Raw genomic sequence first — 20,029 nt, 5'->3', positions numbered from 1 at the left:
TGCCAGCACCATTTGTTGAAAATGCTGTCTTTTTTCCACTGGATGGTTTTAGCTCCCTTGTCAAAGATCAAGTGACCATAGGTGTGTAGGTTCATCTCTGGGTCTTCAATTCTGTTCCATTGGTCTACTTGTCTGTCACTACACCAGTACCATGCAGTTTTGATCACAATTGCTCTGTAGTACAGTTTTAGGTCCGGCATGGTGATTCCACCAGAGGTTCTTTTATCCTTGAAAAGAGTTTTTGCTATCCTCGGTTTTTTGTTATTCCAGATGAATCTGCCGATTGCCCTTTCTAATTCGTTGAAGAATTGAGTTGGAATTTTGATGGGGATTGCATTGAATCTGTAGATTGCTTTTGGCAAGATAGCCATTTTTACAATGTTAATCCTGCCAATCCATGAGCATGGGAGATCTTTCCATCTTCTGAGATCTTCTTTAATTTCTTTCTTTAGAGACTTGAAGTTCTTATCATACAGATCTTTCACTTCCTTAGTTAGAGTCAAGCCAAGGTATTTTATATTATTTGTGACTATTGAGAAGTGTGTTGTTTCCCTAATTTCTTTCTCAGCCTGTTTATCCTTTGTATACAGAAAGGCCATTGACTTGTGTGAGTTAATTTTATATCCAGCTACTTTATTGAAGCTGTTTATCAGGCTTAGGAGTGGTGGAATTTTTAGGGTCACTTATATATACCATCATATCATCTGCAAAAAGTGATATTTTGACTTCTTCCTTTCCAATTTGTATCCCCTTGATCTCCTTTTGTTGTCTAATTGCTCTGGCTAGGACTTCAAGTACAATGTTGAATAGGTAGGGCGAGAGTGGACAGCCTTGTCTAGTCCCTGATTTTAGTGGGATTGCTTCCAGCTTCTCACCATTTACTTTGATGTTGGCTATTGGTATGCTGTAGATTGCTTTTATCATGTTTAGGTATGGGTCTTGAATTCCTGATCTTTCCAAGACTTTTATCATGAATGGGTGTTGGATTTTGTCCAATGCTTTCTCAGCATCTAACGAGATGATCATGTGGATTTTGTCTTTGAGTTTGTTTATATACTGGATTACATTGATGGATTTCCGTATATTAAACCATCCCTGCATCCCTGGGATGAAACCTACTTGGTCAAGATGGATGATTGTTTTGATGTGTTCTTGGATTCGGTTAGCAAGAACTTTATTGAGGATTTTTGCATCGATATTCATAAGGGAAATTGGTCTGAAGTTCTCTATCTTTGTTGGATCTTTTTGTGGTTTAGGTATCAGTGTAATTGTGGCTTCATAGAATGAATTGGGTAGAGTACCTTCTGTTTCTATTTTGTGGAATAGTTTGTGAAGAACTGGAATTAGGTCTTCTTTGAAGGTCTGATAGAACTCTGCACTAAACCCATCTGGTCCTGGGCTTTTTTTGGCTGGGAGACTATTAATAACTGCTTCTATTTCTTTAGGGGATATGGGACTGTTTAGATGGTCAACTTGATCCTGATTCAACTTTGGTACCTGGTATCTGTCCAGAAATTTGTCCATTTCGTCCAGGTTTTCCAGTTTTGTTGAGTATAGCCTTTTGTAGAAGGATCTGATGGTGTTTTGGATTTCTTCAGGATCTGTTGTTATGTCTCCCTTTTCATTTCTGATTTTGTTAATTAGGATTTTGTCCCTGTGCCCTCTAGTGAGTCTAGCTAAGGGTTTATCTATCTTGTTGATTTTCTCAAAGACCCAACTCCTCATTTGGTTAATTCTTTGAATAGTTCTTGTTTCCACTTGGTTGATTTCACCCCTGAGTTTGATTATTTCCTGCCTTCTACTCCTCTTGGGTGAATTTGCTTCCTTTTCTTCTAGACCTTTTAGGTGTGTTGTCAAGCTGCTAATGTGTGCTCTCTCTAGTTTCTTTTTGGAGGCACTCAGAGCTATGAGTTTTCCTCTTCGGAATGCTTTCATTGTGTCCCATAAGTTTGGGTATGTTTTGGCTTCATTTTCATTAAACTCCAAAAAGTCCTTAATTTCTTTCTTTATTCCTTCCTTGACCAAGGTATCATTGAGAAGAGTGTTGTTTAGTTTCCACGTGAATGTTGGCTTTCTATTATTTATTTTGTTATTGAAGATCAGCCTTAGTCCATGGTGATCTGATAGGATGCATGGGACAATTTCAATATTTTTGTATATGTTGAGGCTTGTTTTGTGACCAATTATGTGGTCAATTTTAGAGAAGGTACCATGAGGTGCTGAGAAGAAGATATATCCTTTTGTTTTAGGATAAAATGTTCTGTAGATATCTGTTAAATCCATTTGTTTCATAACTTCTGTTAGTTTCACTGTGTCCCTGTTTAGTTTCTGTTTCCATGATCTGTCCATTGGTGAAAGTGGTGTGTTGAAGTCTCCCACTATTATTGTGTGAGGTGCAATGTGTACTTTGAGCTTTACTAAAGTTTCTTTAATGAATGTGGCTGCCCTTGTATTTGGAGCATAGATATTCAGAATTGAGAGTTCCTCTTGGAGGATTTTACCTTTGATGAGTATGAAGTGCCCCTCCTTGTCTTTTTTGATGACTTTGGGTTGGAAGTCAATCTTATCAGATATTAGGATGGCTACTCCAGCTTGTTTCTTCACACCATTTGCTTGGAAAATTGTTTTCCAGCCTTTCATTCTGAGGTAGTATCTATCTTTTTCTCTGAGATGAGTTTCCTGTAAGCAGCAAAATGTTGGGTCTTGTTTGTGTAGCCAGTTTGTTAGTCTATGTCTATTTATTGGGGAGTTGAGCCCATTGATATTAAGAGATATTAAGAAAAAGTAATTGTTGCTTCCTGTTATTTTTGTTGTTAAAGTTGGCATTCTGTTCTTGTGGCTGTCTTCTTTTAGTTTTGTTGAGGGATTATCTTCTTGTTTTTTCTAGGGCGTGGTTCCCGTCCTTGTATTGGTTTTTTTCTGTTATTATTCTTTGAAGGGCTGGATTCATGGAGAGATAATGGGTGAATTTAGTTTTGTCATGGAATACTTTGGTTTCTCCATCTATGGTAATTGAGAGTTTGGCTGGGTGTAGTAGCCTGGGCTGGAATTTGTGTTCTCTTAGTGTCTGTATAACATCTGTCCAGGCTCTTCTGGCTTTCATAGTCTCTGGTGAAAAATCTGGTGTAATTTTGATAGGCTTGCCTTTATATGTTACTTGACCTTTTTCCCTTACTGCTTTTAGTATTCTATCTTTATTTAGTGCATTTGATGTTCTGATTATTATGTGTCGGGAGGAATTTTTTTTTCTCGTCCAGTCTATTTGGAGTTCTGTTGAAAGATCCTGGCAGAATGTAAAAGGACACAGAAGTCCTGAAATTGGCAAGATAGACGTCAGTGTTAGCAGAACTAGCTTCACTGATTTAGAAAAATAGAGGTGCACAATGCTCTGGCCACTCCTTGAACCTGTGTGTCTGCCAATGTTCTGACCAGGTGTGTGCCCATTGCTGCACCTTCATTAGACTCTTTTCTTGTACCCCTCCCATACCCATTTCTTGAGAATAGACATTGTTTAGATCTGGAAATCCCCTAATCTCCCCCTTCTCCTTTCCCCCCTGAGGGCCTATAATAACCGGGAACTCTTTCCCCTCGAGGACGACTCCTCTACCCCTGCGTGGGATATGAGTCGTCCCCAGTGCTCTGGCTTTCCCCAATAAAGCCTCATGTGGTTTGCAACAAGCTCGGTCTGTCGTGAGTTCTTGGGTGTCCGCTATTGTCCTGAGGCCTGAGCGAGGGGCTCCTTTCAGAGTCTTTCACTGTAGGCTTCTTGTATGTTCATGGGCATCTCTTTCTTTAGATTTGGGAAGTTTTCTTCAATAATTTTGTTGAAGATGTTTGCTGGTCCTTTGAGTTGAAAATCTTCATTCTCATCCACTCCTATTATCCGTAGGTTTGGTCTTCTCATTGTGTCCTGGATTTCCTGGATGTTTTGAGTTAGGATCTTTTTGCATTTTCCATTTTCTTTGATTGTTGTGCCGATGTTCTCTATGGAATCTTCTGCACCTGAGATTCTCTCTTCCATCTCTTGTATTCTGTTGCTGATGCTGGCATCTATGTTTCCAGATTTCTTTCCTAGGGTTTCTATCTCCAGCGTTGCCTCATTTTGGTTTTCTTTATTGTGTCTACTTTTCTTTTTAGGTCTAGTATGGTTTTGTTCATTTCCATCACCTGTTTGGATGTGTTTTCCTGTTTTTCTATAAGGACTTCTACCTGTTTGGTTGTGTTTTCCTGCTTTTCTTTAAGGACTTGTAACTCTTTAGCAGTGTTCTCCTGTATTTCTTTAAGTGAGTTATTAAAGTTCTTCTTGATGTCCTCTACCATCATCATGAGATATGCTTTTAAATCCGGGTCTAGCTTTTTGGTTGTGTTGGGGTGCCCAGGACTAGGTGGCGTGGGAGTGCTGTGTTCTGATGATGGTGAGTGGTTTTGATTTCTGTTAGTAGGATTCTTAAGTTTGGCTTTCGCCATCTGGTATTCTCTGGAGCTGTGCAGGATACACTCGGTGGGGTCCTGGAACCAAGATGTCTGTGCAGGGTACACTCGGCAGGGTCCCGGAACTAAGATGTCTGCTGCCAATGCTCAGGCAACGCACTCCCGAGCCAGGCAGGTCCCTATCCTCTGGCCGTGAAAATGGTCACCTGCCTGTACAGGATACACTAGGCGGGATCCCGGAACCAAGATGTCTGCTGCTGATGCTCAGGCAAAATGCTCCCATGCCGGGCAGATCTCTATCCTCTGGCGGGGAAAATGGCCAGCTGTCTGTGCAGGATACACTTGGCAGGGTCCCGGAACCGAGATGCCAATGCTCAGGCAAAGCACTCCCACGCTGGGCAGATCCCAATCGTCAGAATTCTTAAGATAGCGTGGCGGGTGTTGTGGGTAGCTGGCTGTAGTCAGACGACTGTGGGCCCTAGCTACCCGGTGCTGCTCGGACCCGCAGTCAGTACTCTTAACCACTGAGCCATCTCTTCAGCCCCGACTTGATGGCTTTTTTTTTTTTTTTGTCATTTTTTTTAATTAGGTATTTTCCTCATTTACATTTTCAATGCTATCCCAAAGGTCCCCCATACCCACCCCCCCAATCCCCTACCCACCCACTCCCCCTTTTTGGCCCTGGCGTTCCCCTGTACTGGGGCATATAAAGTTTGCAAGTCCAAAGGGCCTCTCTTTGCAGTGATGGCCAACTAGGCCATCTTTTGATACATATGCAGCTAAAGACAAGAGCTCCCGGGTACTGGTTAGTTCATATTGTTGTTCCACCTATAGGGTTGCAGTTCCCTTTAGCTCCTTGGGTAATTTCTCTAGCTCCTCCATTAGGGGCCGTGTGACCCATCCAATAGCTGACTGTGATCATCCACTTCTGTGTTTGCTAGGCCCCGGCATAGTCTCACAAGAGAGAGCTATAACTGGGTCCTTTCAGCGAAATCTTGCTAGTGTATGCAATGGTGTCAGCATTTGGAAGCTGATTATGGGATGGATCCCTGCATATGGCAGTCACTAGATGGTCCATCCTTTCGTCACAGCTCCAAATTTTGTCTCTGTAACTCCTTCTATGGGTGTTTTGTTCCCATTTCTAAGAAAGGGTAAAGTGTCCACACTTTGGTCTTCGTTCTTCTTGAATTTCATGCGTTTGGAAAGTTGTATCTTATATCTTGGGTATCCTAAGTTTCTGGGCTATTATCGACTTATCAGTGAGTACATATTGTGCGTGTTCCTTTGCGATTGGGTTACTTCACTCAGGAAGATACCCTCCAGGTCCATCCATTTGCCTAGGAATTTCATAAATTCATTTTTTTAAATAGCTGAGTAGTATTCCATTGTGTAAATGTACCACATTTTCTGTACCCATTCCTCTGTTGAGGGGCATCTGGGTTCTTTCCAGCTTCTGGCTATTATAAACAAGGCTGCTATGAACATAGTGGAGCATGTGTTCTTCTTACCGGTTGGGACATCTTCTGGATATATGCCCAGGAGAGGTATTGCTGGATCCTCCGGTAGTACTATGTCCAATTTTCTGAGGAACCGCCAGACTGATTTCCAGAGTGGTTGTACAAGCTTGCAATCCCACCAACAATGGAGGAGTGTTCCCCTTTCTCCACATCCTCGCCAACATCTGCTGTCACCCGAGTTTTTGATCTTAGCCATTCTGACTGGAGTGAAGTGGAATCTCAGTGTTGTTTTGATTTGCATTTCTCTGATGATTAAGGATGTTGAACATTTTTTCAGGTGTTTCTCTGCCATTCGGTATTCCTCAGGTGAGAATTCTTTGTTCAGCTCTGAGCCCCATTTTTTAATGGGGTTTTGATTTTCTGGAGTCCACCTTCTTGAGTTCTTTATATATATTGGATATTAGTCCCCTATCCGATTTGGGATAGGTAAAGATCCTTTCCCAATCTGTTGGTGGCCTTTTTGTCTTATTGACGGTGTCTTTTGCTTTGCAGAAGCTTTGCAATTTTATGAGCTCCCATTTATCGATTCTTGATCTTACAGCACAAGCCATTGCTGTTCTATTCAGGAAATTTTCCCCTGTACCCATATCTTCAAGGCTTTTCCCTACTTTCTCCTCTATAAGTTTCAGTGTCTCTGGTTTTATGTGGAGTTCCTTAATCCACTTAGATTTGACCTTAGTACAAGGAGATAGAAATGGATCAATTCACATTCTTCTACATGATAACCGCCAGTTGTGCCAGCACCATTTGTTGAAAATGCTGTCTTTTTTCCACTGGATGGTTTTAGCTCCCTTGTCAAAGATCAAGTGACCATAGGTGTGTGGGTTCATCTCTGGGTCTTCAATTCTGTTCCATTGGTCTACTTGTCTGTCACTACACCAGTACCATGCAGTTTTGATCACAATTGCTCTGTAGTACAGTTTTAGGTCCGGCATGGTGATTCCACCAGAGGTTCTTTTATCCTTGAAAAGAGTTTTTGCTATCCTCGGTTTTTTGTTATTCCAGATGAATCTGCCGATTGCCCTTTCTAATTCGTTGAAGAATTGAGTTGGAATTTTGATGGGGATTGCATTGAATCTGTAGATTGCTTTTGGCAAGATAGCCATTTTTACAATGTTAATCCTGCCAATCCATGAGCATGGGAGATCTTTCCATCTTCTGAGATCTTCTTTAATTTCTTTCTTTAGAGACTTGAAGTTCTTATCATACAGATCTTTCACTTCCTTAGTTAGAGTCAAGCCAAGGTATTTTATATTATTTGTGACTATTGAGAAGTGTGTTGTTTCCCTAATTTCTTTCTCAGCCTGTTTATCCTTTGTATACAGAAAGGCCATTGACTTGTGTGAGTTAATTTTATATCCAGCTACTTTATTGAAGCTGTTTATCAGGCTTAGGAGTGGTGGAATTTTTAGGGTCACTTATATATACCATCATATCATCTGCAAAAAGTGATATTTTGACTTCTTCCTTTCCAATTTGTATCCCCTTGATCTCCTTTTGTTGTCTAATTGCTCTGGCTAGGACTTCAAGTACAATGTTGAATAGGTAGGGCGAGAGTGGACAGCCTTGTCTAGTCCCTGATTTTAGTGGGATTGCTTCCAGCTTCTCACCATTTACTTTGATGTTGGCTATTGGTATGCTGTAGATTGCTTTTATCATGTTTAGGTATGGGTCTTGAATTCCTGATCTTTCCAAGACTTTTATCATGAATGGGTGTTGGATTTTGTCCAATGCTTTCTCAGCATCTAACGAGATGATCATGTGGATTTTGTCTTTGAGTTTGTTTATATACTGGATTACATTGATGGATTTCCGTATATTAAACCATCCCTGCATCCCTGGGATGAAACCTACTTGGTCAAGATGGATGATTGTTTTGATGTGTTCTTGGATTCGGTTAGCAAGAACTTTATTGAGGATTTTTGCATCGATATTCATAAGGGAAATTGGTCTGAAGTTCTCTATCTTTGTTGGATCTTTTTGTGGTTTAGGTATCAGTGTAATTGTGGCTTCATAGAATGAATTGGGTAGAGTACCTTCTGTTTCTATTTTGTGGAATAGTTTGTGAAGAACTGGAATTAGGTCTTCTTTGAAGGTCTGATAGAACTCTGCACTAAACCCATCTGGTCCTGGGCTTTTTTTGGCTGGGAGACTATTAATAACTGCTTCTATTTCTTTAGGGGATATGGGACTGTTTAGATGGTCAACTTGATCCTGATTCAACTTTGGTACCTGGTATCTGTCCAGAAATTTGTCCATTTCGTCCAGGTTTTCCAGTTTTGTTGAGTATAGCCTTTTGTAGAAGGATCTGATGGTGTTTTGGATTTCTTCAGGATCTGTTGTTATGTCTCCCTTTTCATTTCTGATTTTGTTAATTAGGATTTTGTCCCTGTGCCCTCTAGTGAGTCTAGCTAAGGGTTTATCTATCTTGTTGATTTTCTCAAAGACCCAACTCCTCATTTGGTTAATTCTTTGAATAGTTCTTGTTTCCACTTGGTTGATTTCACCCCTGAGTTTGATTATTTCCTGCCTTCTACTCCTCTTGGGTGAATTTGCTTCCTTTTCTTCTAGACCTTTTAGGTGTGTTGTCAAGCTGCTAATGTGTGCTCTCTCTAGTTTCTTTTTGGAGGCACTCAGAGCTATGAGTTTTCCTCTTCGGAATGCTTTCATTGTGTCCCATAAGTTTGGGTATGTTTTGGCTTCATTTTCATTAAACTCCAAAAAGTCCTTAATTTCTTTCTTTATTCCTTCCTTGACCAAGGTATCATTGAGAAGAGTGTTGTTTAGTTTCCACGTGAATGTTGGCTTTCTATTATTTATTTTGTTATTGAAGATCAGCCTTAGTCCATGGTGATCTGATAGGATGCATGGGACAATTTCAATATTTTTGTATATGTTGAGGCTTGTTTTGTGACCAATTATGTGGTCAATTTTAGAGAAGGTACCATGAGGTGCTGAGAAGAAGATATATCCTTTTGTTTTAGGATAAAATGTTCTGTAGATATCTGTTAAATCCATTTGTTTCATAACTTCTGTTAGTTTCACTGTGTCCCTGTTTAGTTTCTGTTTCCATGATCTGTCCATTGGTGAAAGTGGTGTGTTGAAGTCTCCCACTATTATTGTGTGAGGTGCAATGTGTACTTTGAGCTTTACTAAAGTTTCTTTAATGAATGTGGCTGCCCTTGTATTTGGAGCATAGATATTCAGAATTGAGAGTTCCTCTTGGAGGATTTTACCTTTGATGAGTATGAAGTGCCCCTCCTTGTCTTTTTTGATGACTTTGGGTTGGAAGTCAATCTTATCAGATATTAGGATGGCTACTCCAGCTTGTTTCTTCACACCATTTGCTTGGAAAATTGTTTTCCAGCCTTTCATTCTGAGGTAGTATCTATCTTTTTCTCTGAGATGAGTTTCCTGTAAGCAGCAAAATGTTGGGTCTTGTTTGTGTAGCCAGTTTGTTAGTCTATGTCTATTTATTGGGGAGTTGAGCCCATTGATATTAAGAGATATTAAGAAAAAGTAATTGTTGCTTCCTGTTATTTTTGTTGTTAAAGTTGGCATTCTGTTCTTGTGGCTGTCTTCTTTTAGTTTTGTTGAGGGATTATCTTCTTGTTTTTTCTAGGGCGTGGTTCCCGTCCTTGTATTGGTTTTTTTCTGTTATTATTCTTTGAAGGGCTGGATTCATGGAGAGATAATGGGTGAATTTAGTTTTGTCATGGAATACTTTGGTTTCTCCATCTATGGTAATTGAGAGTTTGGCTGGGTGTAGTAGCCTGGGCTGGAATTTGTGTTCTCTTAGTGTCTGTATAACATCTGTCCAGGCTCTTCTGGCTTTCATAGTCTCTGGTGAAAAATCTGGTGTAATTTTGATAGGCTTGCCTTTATATGTTACTTGACCTTTTTCCCTTACTGCTTTTAGTATTCTATCTTTATTTAGTGCATTTGATGTTCTGATTATTATGTGTCGGGAGGAATTTTTTTTTCTCGTCCAGTCTATTTGGAGTTCTGTTGAAAGATCCTGGCAGAATGTAAAAGGACACAGAAGTCCTGAAATTGGCAAGATAGACGTCAGTGTTAGCAGAACTAGCTTCACTGATTTAGAAAAATAGAGGTGCACAATGCTCTGGCCACTCCTTGAACCTGTGTGTCTGCCAATGTTCTGACCAGGTGTGTGCCCATTGCTGCACCTTCATTAGACTCTTTTCTTGTACCCCTCCCATACCCATTTCTTGAGAATAGACATTGTTTAGATCTGGAAATCCCCTAATCTCCCCCTTCTCCTTTCCCCCCTGAGGGCCTATAATAACCGGGAACTCTTTCCCCTCGAGGACGACTCCTCTACCCCTGCGTGGGATATGAGTCGTCCCCAGTGCTCTGGCTTTCCCCAATAAAGCCTCATGTGGTTTGCAACAAGCTCGGTCTGTCGTGAGTTCTTGGGTGTCCGCTATTGTCCTGAGGCCTGAGCGAGGGGCTCCTTTCAGAGTCTTTCACTGTAGGCTTCTTGTATGTTCATGGGCATCTCTTTCTTTAGATTTGGGAAGTTTTCTTCAATAATTTTGTTGAAGATGTTTGCTGGTCCTTTGAGTTGAAAATCTTCATTCTCATCCACTCCTATTATCCGTAGGTTTGGTCTTCTCATTGTGTCCTGGATTTCCTGGATGTTTTGAGTTAGGATCTTTTTGCATTTTCCATTTTCTTTGATTGTTGTGCCGATGTTCTCTATGGAATCTTCTGCACCTGAGATTCTCTCTTCCATCTCTTGTATTCTGTTGCTGATGCTGGCATCTATGTTTCCAGATTTCTTTCCTAGGGTTTCTATCTCCAGCGTTGCCTCATTTTGGTTTTCTTTATTGTGTCTACTTTTCTTTTTAGGTCTAGTATGGTTTTGTTTATTTCCATCACCTGTTTGGATGTGTTTTCCTGTTTTTCTATAAGGACTTCTACCTGTTTGGTTGTGTTTTCCTGCTTTTCTTTAAGGACTTGTAACTCTTTAGCAGTGTTCTCCTGTATTTCTTTAAGTGAGTTATTAAAGTTCTTCTTGATGTCCTCTACCATCATCATGAGATATGCTTTTAAATCCGGGTCTAGCTTTTTGGTTGTGTTGGGGTGCCCAGGACTAGGTGGCGTGGGAGTGCTGTGTTCTGATGATGGTGAGTGGTTTTGATTTCTGTTAGTAGGATTCTTAAGTTTGGCTTTCGCCATCTGGCAATCTCTGGAGTTAGTTGTTATAGTTGTCTTTGTTTAGAGATTGTTCCTCTGTTGATTTTGTTACCCTCTATCAGCAGATGTGGGAGACTAGCTCTCTCCTCTGAGTTTCAGTGGTCAGAGCAGTCTCTGCAGGCAAGCTCTCCTCTTTCAGGGAAGGTGCACAGTTATCTGGTGTTTGGACCTCCTCCTGGCTGGAGATGAAGGCCCAAAAGAGAATCTTTCCCAGAAGCTGTGTTGCTTTGGCCAGGAAGGTGGCCGGTTGTCTGGAGCCGAAGATGGCGCCGCCTCAGAAGCTCTGTGGCTCTCGCCTGTCACAGAAACGGCTGGCCTCTGTATTCCACACCCTCACCCGTGCAGCCTGCCCTCCGTGGAGTCCCGGAGCCAAGGAGGCTCTCGCCGGGGCCTGAGGCACAAACCTCTCGGGCCGGGCGGACCCCTGTGCTCTCACCAAGAAGGTGGCTGGTTGTCTGGAGCCGAAGATGGCGCCGCCTCAGAAGCTCTGTGGCTCTCCGACTTGATGGCTTTTAACCTGGCCTTGTGTCCACCTTCTCAATAGATTTCATCTCATCTTTGGGTAGACATTTATTCAGATGGAAAATGATAAAACTGACATTTAAGCGCTATTGTAACTCCAATATTACTATAAATGTGTGTTTATGTATACAGTGTGTGTGTGTGTATGTATGTATGTATATATGTATGTATGTATGTACACATAATCTTATAGTCACATCTTTTGGCCCTTGATTGTTAGTGTAATAAAAATTATTGCTTGTAACTCCCGTTTAGACTAGAGCAGTCTATTGTTTAGTCTTAACAGAGAGATGACCATAGTCAACAAATGTGATTCACTCCTGAAAAGCTTTGCCTCAGCTAAAACACAAAGCATCCCTGCATCACAAATAGAATAAAGATACTGGGAGTTGTCCCTGGAAGTGATATGGCTTGAGAGTGGCAGGTAAATGTTGAAAACCACAAGTAATGAGCTGGAAGAACCAGTCCTTTGATAACGAAAGGAGGAGGTGGCCTGCGGGAGGATTGATGACACAGTGCATAGAAAACACTCTGCTAAGACAGTAAGCTATCACACCACACCCTAACAACTGCACTCTGCTAAAACAGTAAGCTATCACACCACACCCTAACAACTACACTCTGCTAAGACAGTAAGCTATCACACCACACCCTAACAACTATACTCTGCTAACACGGTAAACTATCACACCACACCCTAACAACTACACTCTGCTAACACGGTAAGCTATCATACCACACCCTAACAACTACAGTCGTAAAGTGAGCTTGATGATCATATGTAAACCCAAAATGCTATTAGGTGACTGAGGTGGGAAAGAAGTTACTGACTTCGTGAGTGATGGAAGCCAGGGGTAGGCAAAGCAAACTCAGACTGGGGATGAGCTTTCGAACTTCAGAAAGTTTTCACTCTGATGCCTGCGGGTCCTGAGACCAGGTATCTTACCCGGTTGTAATGGGAAATAAGAGATAAAGCTAGGAAAAGAGCCAAGCCATTTGCTTTCCAGAAAGTATTTGCTCCTGGAAAATCAAAACAAGCAAGAGAAATAGCTTTATCATTGAGATTCAGCCAAGACCTTCACCAAACTATGCAAATAAACTCTTCCAAGTACCAGCCAGTTGCCCAGTTTTTAAGGCCTACAATGCCATGCTATGATTATTTCCTTTTGACTTCCATTTTCTAGAACCTTCTGTTTGTGAAGGTGTAGTTGGTGCCTACTATTTACAGTAGGTTTAGTGGACCAAGCTTTGCATATCAATGAGTTTTTCTTAAAATAATAGTGTCTCTCTCTCTCTCTCTCTCTCTTTCTCTCTGTGTATGTGTGTGTGTGTGTAGCTAGAGATTGAGGTTGAAGGCTTTCTCAATGGCTTTTCACTTTTTTTTTTTTTTTGGATGTAGAGTCTCTGGAACTGGGAGCTTGCTGGTTGTGTTAGGCTGACCAGTAGGTTCCTGGCATCCTTCTGTCTCTATGCATTGCTGTGGATGGTGTAGCACTGAGTCACGGTGCTCAGGTGCATGACACCATGCTGGCATGGATCCTGACAGGTGTGAGCCACTGTGCCCAGCATCTTTACATGGATTCTGGGGAGTGACTTTGGGTCTTTAAGTTCTGATGGAAAAATCTCCCTCACCACTGAAGGATGGATTTTTTTTTCTAATGTTTTTATTTGCTTGTTTTTGTTTTTGTTGTTTGGCAGTTGGTATGTCTAGAATGCTGATCTCATGTGTAAAGCAAAGTATATCTCACCTTGTTAGAAATAAGTCCCTTGTATTTTATCAAATGACTTAAGAATTTTTGTAGGCTGGATTGACTGTTAAATGGAGAGTAATGGAGGAACAATGGATCCAGAAGAGAAGAGAGGTAGAGCTGTGGAACTCGTAGGAGTGGAGGGAGAGGAGGCTATGGTTGGAATGCATTGTAGGAAGGAAGAATGAAAAAGAGATTATCTTGTTATGCCCAAGTCACAAGGACCCCAAAGACCACTGAGGAGCCACTTCCAGTGTAAACACATAGGGTCTTTATTACGAGCTTTTGAGTAAGGACTCTCACCATCACTGTCAAAGTGGGTCAGAGTGAGAGCCCTGAGTCTATGGGTGACGGTTATTTATTGTAGTTACTGCAAGCTTGGGGAAGTTCCATATGGGTCAACAGGTTAATTTTTTAAAAAAACTACATTTCTGGCATAATCTGCAAGAACTGAACATGGGATCAAGATTGGGGGCAAAACTACCTGACACACAGGATGGCTACGTTATCTAATTCTCTGCAGGATGTCTTACATTGTCTGTATGTGCCTTGACCCTGCTATTGGGATGTTTGTTCAAGTAGACTTTGTAGTTATCTTCCTGGAATTGGAGTTTAGCTCCTGGTCTTGCACAAAATGGAGGTTTTTACAATCTTTCAATTTTTTAATTTTTTGTTTTTTTTGTTTTTGTTTTTCGAAGCAGGGTTTCTCTGTATAGTCCTGGCTGTCCTGGAACTCACTTTGTAGACCAGGCTGGCCTCGAACTCAGAAATCTGCCTGCCTCTGCCTCCCGAGTGCTGGGATTAAAGGCGTGTGTGCCACTACACCCGGCTCAATTTTTTAATTTTAAATTTCAATTATGTGTATGCATGTGTGTCTATGTGGAGTATGTATGCAGGATTGCAGTTCTTCATGGAGTCAAAAGAGGGTACCAGACACCCTTAAGCTGGAGTTTTAGATCGATGTGAACGACCTGCCATAGGCGTTAGGAAATGAACTCTGATCCTGTGCAAAAGCTGTGTACAGTCATCTCTCTAGCCCCTCAAGATCTTTTTTCAAGAATTTCGTAGTTCCTTTTACCTTTAAAAAAATTCAAAAACATTGACAGAAACCATTTTTCCTATATCTATTTCTAGTTAACTATTTCCCACCTGTATACCACCCTCACTTGGAAAGCAGAAGGGAGTAGGTGGAGGCCAATACACTGTGAAACTATGTTGTTTATGGAAAGGGGAAGAAACTGTGTCCTTAAACTCATTCCACACGCCTTTTGTGGGGATAGCTTCGATTTTCCTTAGGGAAAGGGCAGGTGTAAGGTATCAACAGGCCACACACACACACACACACACACACACACACACCCTCCCCTCAGTAAGCCTGTGGCTAGTTATAAATTTGGATAAAGGAGTTGAAAGAAGCAAGCAGGATGCCACAGTTCTAGTTAATGAGTGTCCCAGAAGCTGGATCTGATGCTGAGGCTGCTGGTTCCTAGGTGGAGAAACGGACCAAGATTTACTGGACTCCTTCCCAGTCCAAGTTTATTTAAGCATTAAGGACGTTTAAGAAACATTCTCAGACCAGGTGAGCTGCCTGGAAAAAAGCACAGACCAATTAGCCTCTCTAGAAGAGATACTTTCCTATTTGTTGAGCTGCCTACAAGGTCTGTACAAGCTTCAGGTTTCCAGTGTTCATAAGTCATCACCCATGCTAGAGTGGCTGTTCAGTGACACAGGTGTCTTTGAGTCCTTTCTGCTTCTGTCAGCAACCCTGGTAATGTTTTGTAGTGCAGTGGTATGATGGGGCATCCCCTCTGAGGTACCAACCATACAACGAGTCTAGTATAAAATGAAGTTTATTTGAGGCATGAGAAGGGGGTGAGAAGGGAGTGTGGGCAGAGAAAGAAGGAGTCAGAAGGACAGGGAGAGAGAGAGAGAGAGGAGAGAGAGAGAAGGGAAGGGGTTGGTCAGGAACAAGTGGAGAGACAGAGAAGGGGAGAGGGGCGAAGGGGGAAGAGGGAGAGGCCAAGTAGTCCTTTTATAATAGCAAGCCAGGCTCATATCTGGTTGTTGCTAGGTAACTGCTGGGCAGAGCCTAGAAGAAATTCTAACAAACCGGTCTCCTAATCCTCCTGTCTCAGATCCCATAAACTCATTGGTTCACCAAGTTAGACCTTGATGGTCTCCGTACTTTGTTCTGCCATTGGTTTCCGGAATAGTGTCACACAATAGCATGTCAAAGCTTTCAAACAAAGGAGACCAGGTGTGAACCATTCTCCAATAAAAAGAAAGAATCTAAGTCCTGTGACACTCAGTCCTGCCCCAACCATAGGAGTGTATGAAGGAAAGCCAACAGCACTTCAGCTGACCAAGGACACAGACCTCTGGAAGCCTGCACGTGGCTTACTTATCAGTGTTGTGTTGCAGACTAAAGACCTCATATCTTTCCATTTGAGCATGAAGTTCCTCGATTCTCCACTAGAAGTGATGGTATTGTTATTCCCAAGTCACTGGGGCTCCAAAGACCACCAAGGAGCCAGTTCGCATGCAAACATATACAGGTCTTTATTAAGAGCTCTCAGAACAAGGACTCTCACCTTTATGTCGCAGCGGGTCAGAAGTGAGAGCCCTGAGTCTAGGGAAGCAGTGTTTTTATTGTAGTTACAGCAAACTTGGGGAATTTCCATAGGGGTCAGCAAGTTAATATTTTTAAAACTGCATTCCTGGTGTAATCTATGAGAACCAAACTCGGGGGCAAAATTACCTGACAAACAGGATGGCTAGGCTATCTGTTCTCTGCATGATGCGTTCGGTTATCTATGTTCCTTGACCTTGCTATTGTAGCTTGACTGGCTGTTGCCCCATTGCTGCCATCCACAGCAAAGACTTGGCAAGCAAGCAAGGCTAAGGAGTAGATGCTTAGGGTCTATTGCACAGATGCTTTGTGCTGTGTCATTGGCTCTGCCTCCAAGACTATGAGGATGACCCACAAATATTGTACTTACTGGCTATGAAAAAGTGTGTCCCTGTGTTCTCAATGGTCAATTGCAGGGCTGGCAGAGCCAGGCTAGCAGGATATGTAAATGTTTGTCATTTCTTCACCTGCTCAAAAAAGAAAGGCAAGCTGCCCTGGGAAAAAGGCCAATTTGTTGAGTAAGGAGTATGACTTTTTGCGTAATAAAGAGCTGGCAGCAGGAGCTGGGGAAGACTGGACCAGGGGCAGGCTGGGACATAGAGCAGTGAGAACCACTTTTAGGGACAAAATGGGGAAGCCCGGTTAAATCCCAAGTTGCCTGAAAGACTGCCCAGCAAACAGGCCAATGGGTTTAAACGATATAGACATCTCTGTGTCTTTATTATTCAGTCTCAATTGGGATTTTTGAAAGCCCTGCAATACAAGATGATCCAGACCCCTTGACAACCAGAGAAGCAGCATTACCTATTGAAGAACAGTGTAGTCACTGGTCAAAGAAACCAAACACCAAACTTCTCCTATGCAGAGAACCCGATGACTAGCAACAGTAAGCACAGTAACATGAGAGGTGAGGTCTTGGGATACAAGTGACAGTGGCTGAAAGGTGCCAGAGTGGGAGATGCAACAAGTGGGTTAGCGTTAGTGGCAGGTTCTGGTAGAGGGTGTTATAACGTGACTTTCACTGACACGCCAGCTGTATAAATAATGACACAGAGACTCATATTATTTTAAAAGCTTAGGCCTTTATCCCAGCTAGCTCATCTTCTTCACACAACCCATTCTGGCCTGCGTCCTGCCACATGGCCATGTCTGCCTCTCTCCTTGCTCTGAATTATCTGCTCATCTCCCCAGCTTGAATCTCCGCCTTCTGTTTCTTCTCCCAGAGACCCTTTCTCAGCCGGGAAGTTCTGCTCTCCTCTTTCTGCGTATCCATTGACAGTGAGATCTTTATTAAAGCCAATCAGCAAGTAAGGGAGGATGTAGGCAGATCCATCCTCTAATTTCATCTCTGTGGTGTTCAATGCCTTATGTAGATACCGGGAAGGCATTTATTCCAGGTTTGGATTTAAAAGGGGAGATTTATGGGTTTGAAGGCAAAGTTAAGATTAGCAAAGTTTTCAATAACTAAGCAAGGTCTTTTCATGCCCCTGCGGGCTCTATAATTAATACCTGACTCTCCTAGGAAGTAAGGAGCTTACTGCTCTTGAAAGTTCCATAGGAGCTCAGTTAGCAACATCAGACTTGCTCTTGTACGCTGACTTCTCAGGAAACAAGAAATGACTCAGTTTCTTTGCCAATCACTTTTGCTGATAGGCGTCTAGTACTGAGCTCACAAGATGTGTCTTAGATGATGGGATGTTATTGTTTGCGTAATTGTCTACTAAGAGCCCATGGGTTACGGGCTTTTTTGTTGACCTGTGTAGTGGGTTGGCCTGATGCTGCTTGTATTCTAATGCTAATATTGAGGCTCCAAGACCTGGCTGTCTCAGAGATGAGAGAATCTGAATGTAGACCCAAGTGACACTGTGACCTTGCCCTCAGTTATTGCTGATTGGTCGATAAAGGCGTTGACAGCTAAGAGTTGGGCAAAAGAGACATAGGTGAGATTTAGGATTCCCGGGCTTGGGGTTGGAGGAGAGTCACAAGGGTTGGGGCAGAAGAAGGTGAATGGAGGAGAGAAGCTGCCATGGGTTAGGTGAGCCATGCAAATGTGGCCCTGAGGGCTGACCAATTGGAGTTAAGAGCAGCCCAGATGAAATATAGTAAGTAATAACTTGGGGTTGTTGATCGGAAAGTAGATTTTAATACCATAGAAGGTAGATATCTGCCCAGCTTTTGTGCTGTTTAAGGCTTATTTTAACTATAAAGGTTGTGTGTGTCTTTTATCTGGAAAGTGAATGATCAAGGCCAGGTAGAAACTCTGAATTGGGACTAAAAATTTCTATAACAGACCTATGGCACCATGGGAAGGTAGTAGAACTTAAGACTTGGGACCTAGTGAGAGGATGGTAAGCTTCTGGGGAGATTGCCTTGAAAGGAGTTGTGCTGGATAGTTGTACGTCAACTTGACACAAATGAAGTCATCTGAGAAAAGGAGACCTCAATTAAGAAAGTATTTCTGTAAGATCCAGCTGCAGGCAAGCATGTAAGGTTTCTGTTAACTAATGACTGATGGGGAAAGCCCAGCCCATTAGGTGGATCCATCCCTGCCTGAGCTGGTGGTTCTGGATTCTATAGAGGTGACCTCCATAGTCTTCACCCCTCCCCACTTGGAGTGGTTGGGAATGCTGGCCCCAGGGTCATGAGAGCAGGAATGCTGGGCTTTCCTCCCATGAGCTACAGCACTTGGGAAAGCTTGTCCTGCACCACGCCTTGGCAGCATAGTAGAACTGGCCCTAGTGGTGTGGGCATGTGTGAGCCAGCCTGAGGCCATGAAAGTGGGAATTTTGGCCTCATCCATTGCCTACTATGGCATTGATCAAGCTGGCTGAGGTAGTGCTGGAGAGCTTTTGCCTTGGTAGCAGTAAGGGTGCTGGTGAGGGTCCAGGTTAGCTGGCTGGCTGACCAATCAAGCCACCATACAGGCCTAGATTCAGGGTTGGCCCATCCAGACATCTACCTCATCTATGAAATTCTTGAGTGTGTGAAGGGGCTGGTCCTGTTGATCCAAAGCTGCAGGATCTCCATGACACAGAGCCAATAACAGGATATCTGAGAGAATTCCAAGAGAGAATCCCGGATTGATGATGTAGCAGCAGCAAGAGGCCTAAAACCAGAAAAATCAATCTGTTGTAGTGAACATTTGCAAGTAAAAATGTGTCGACATTAAGGATCACATTGTGATACACTACAGCTTTTTGTTTGTTTTCTTTTGTGGGGCAGGTCGCAAGGGTGGAGGGCAGAAATGAAGGGATTAGGAGATGAGTGGAATTGGGATACATGATGGTGAAATTCACAAGCAATCAATTAAAAAGTTAAAAAAGAAAAAAAGTAGGCGGAGTAAGCCATGAGGAGCAAGCCAGCAAGCAGCACCCCTCTATGGCCTCTGCATCAGCTCCTGCCTCCAGGTTCCTGTCCTGTTTGAGTTCCTGCCCTCCCTGCTTTTGATGAAGTGTTTTACAGATCTATGAGTGAAATAAACTCTTCTTCTCCAAGTTGCCTTGGTCATGGTTTTCCATCACGGTAATACTAAGCCTAACTAAGATGGAGTATTGCAGTTCTGCTCCTTGCTCTTTCTGGCTAAGGTTGAGAGCAGCTTCCTCCATGTGCTCTCATTATGATATGCTTTTCTTTTTCTTTGTCACAGGCCCCAAAATCAATGGGCTAACTGATCATGGATTGAAACCAGTAAAACTATGAGCAAAAGTCAACCTGTCCTCTGCACTAATGGAGCTCAGTCCTTCTTCACAGTGATGTAAAGATGACCAACACAAGAGGCTGTTGAAAGAAAGGTTAGACAGCATGGGTCCTCTCACCCTTCAAAGCATGACTGAGAATTATAGTTTGCTCAGTAACAGACGGCATCAGGCCATGGGGATGAAAGTGTTACATGAGTTAGTGATGTTGCTTTTCTAATGTAGTCCAGCACATCGCTTATATGTTTATAGTGACGAGGCTGTAAA

General features: G+C 42.4%; 1 protein-coding gene across 1 annotated transcript in view; it reads left to right on the top strand.

Annotated features, from left to right (window-relative positions):
* Positions 1 to 20,029, top strand: part of Cd2ap (CD2-associated protein) — a 127,821-nt gene extending 107,792 nt beyond the window's left edge. Inside the window, exon 18 of the mRNA XM_011246263.3 lies at positions 19,714 to 20,029. Coding sequence (XP_011244565.1) covers positions 19,714 to 19,734 — 21 coding nt within the window. The 3' untranslated portion in view covers positions 19,735 to 20,029. The remainder of the gene's footprint in view (positions 1 to 19,713) is intronic.

This window comes from Mus musculus, chromosome 17 (genome assembly GCF_000001635.26).
Source record: "Mus musculus strain C57BL/6J chromosome 17, GRCm38.p6 C57BL/6J".
In the NCBI taxonomy this organism is placed as follows: Eukaryota; Metazoa; Chordata; class Mammalia; order Rodentia; family Muridae; genus Mus; species Mus musculus.
The sequence above is the reverse complement of the archived record's forward strand: the minus strand, read 5'-3'. Positions and strand labels throughout refer to the sequence as shown.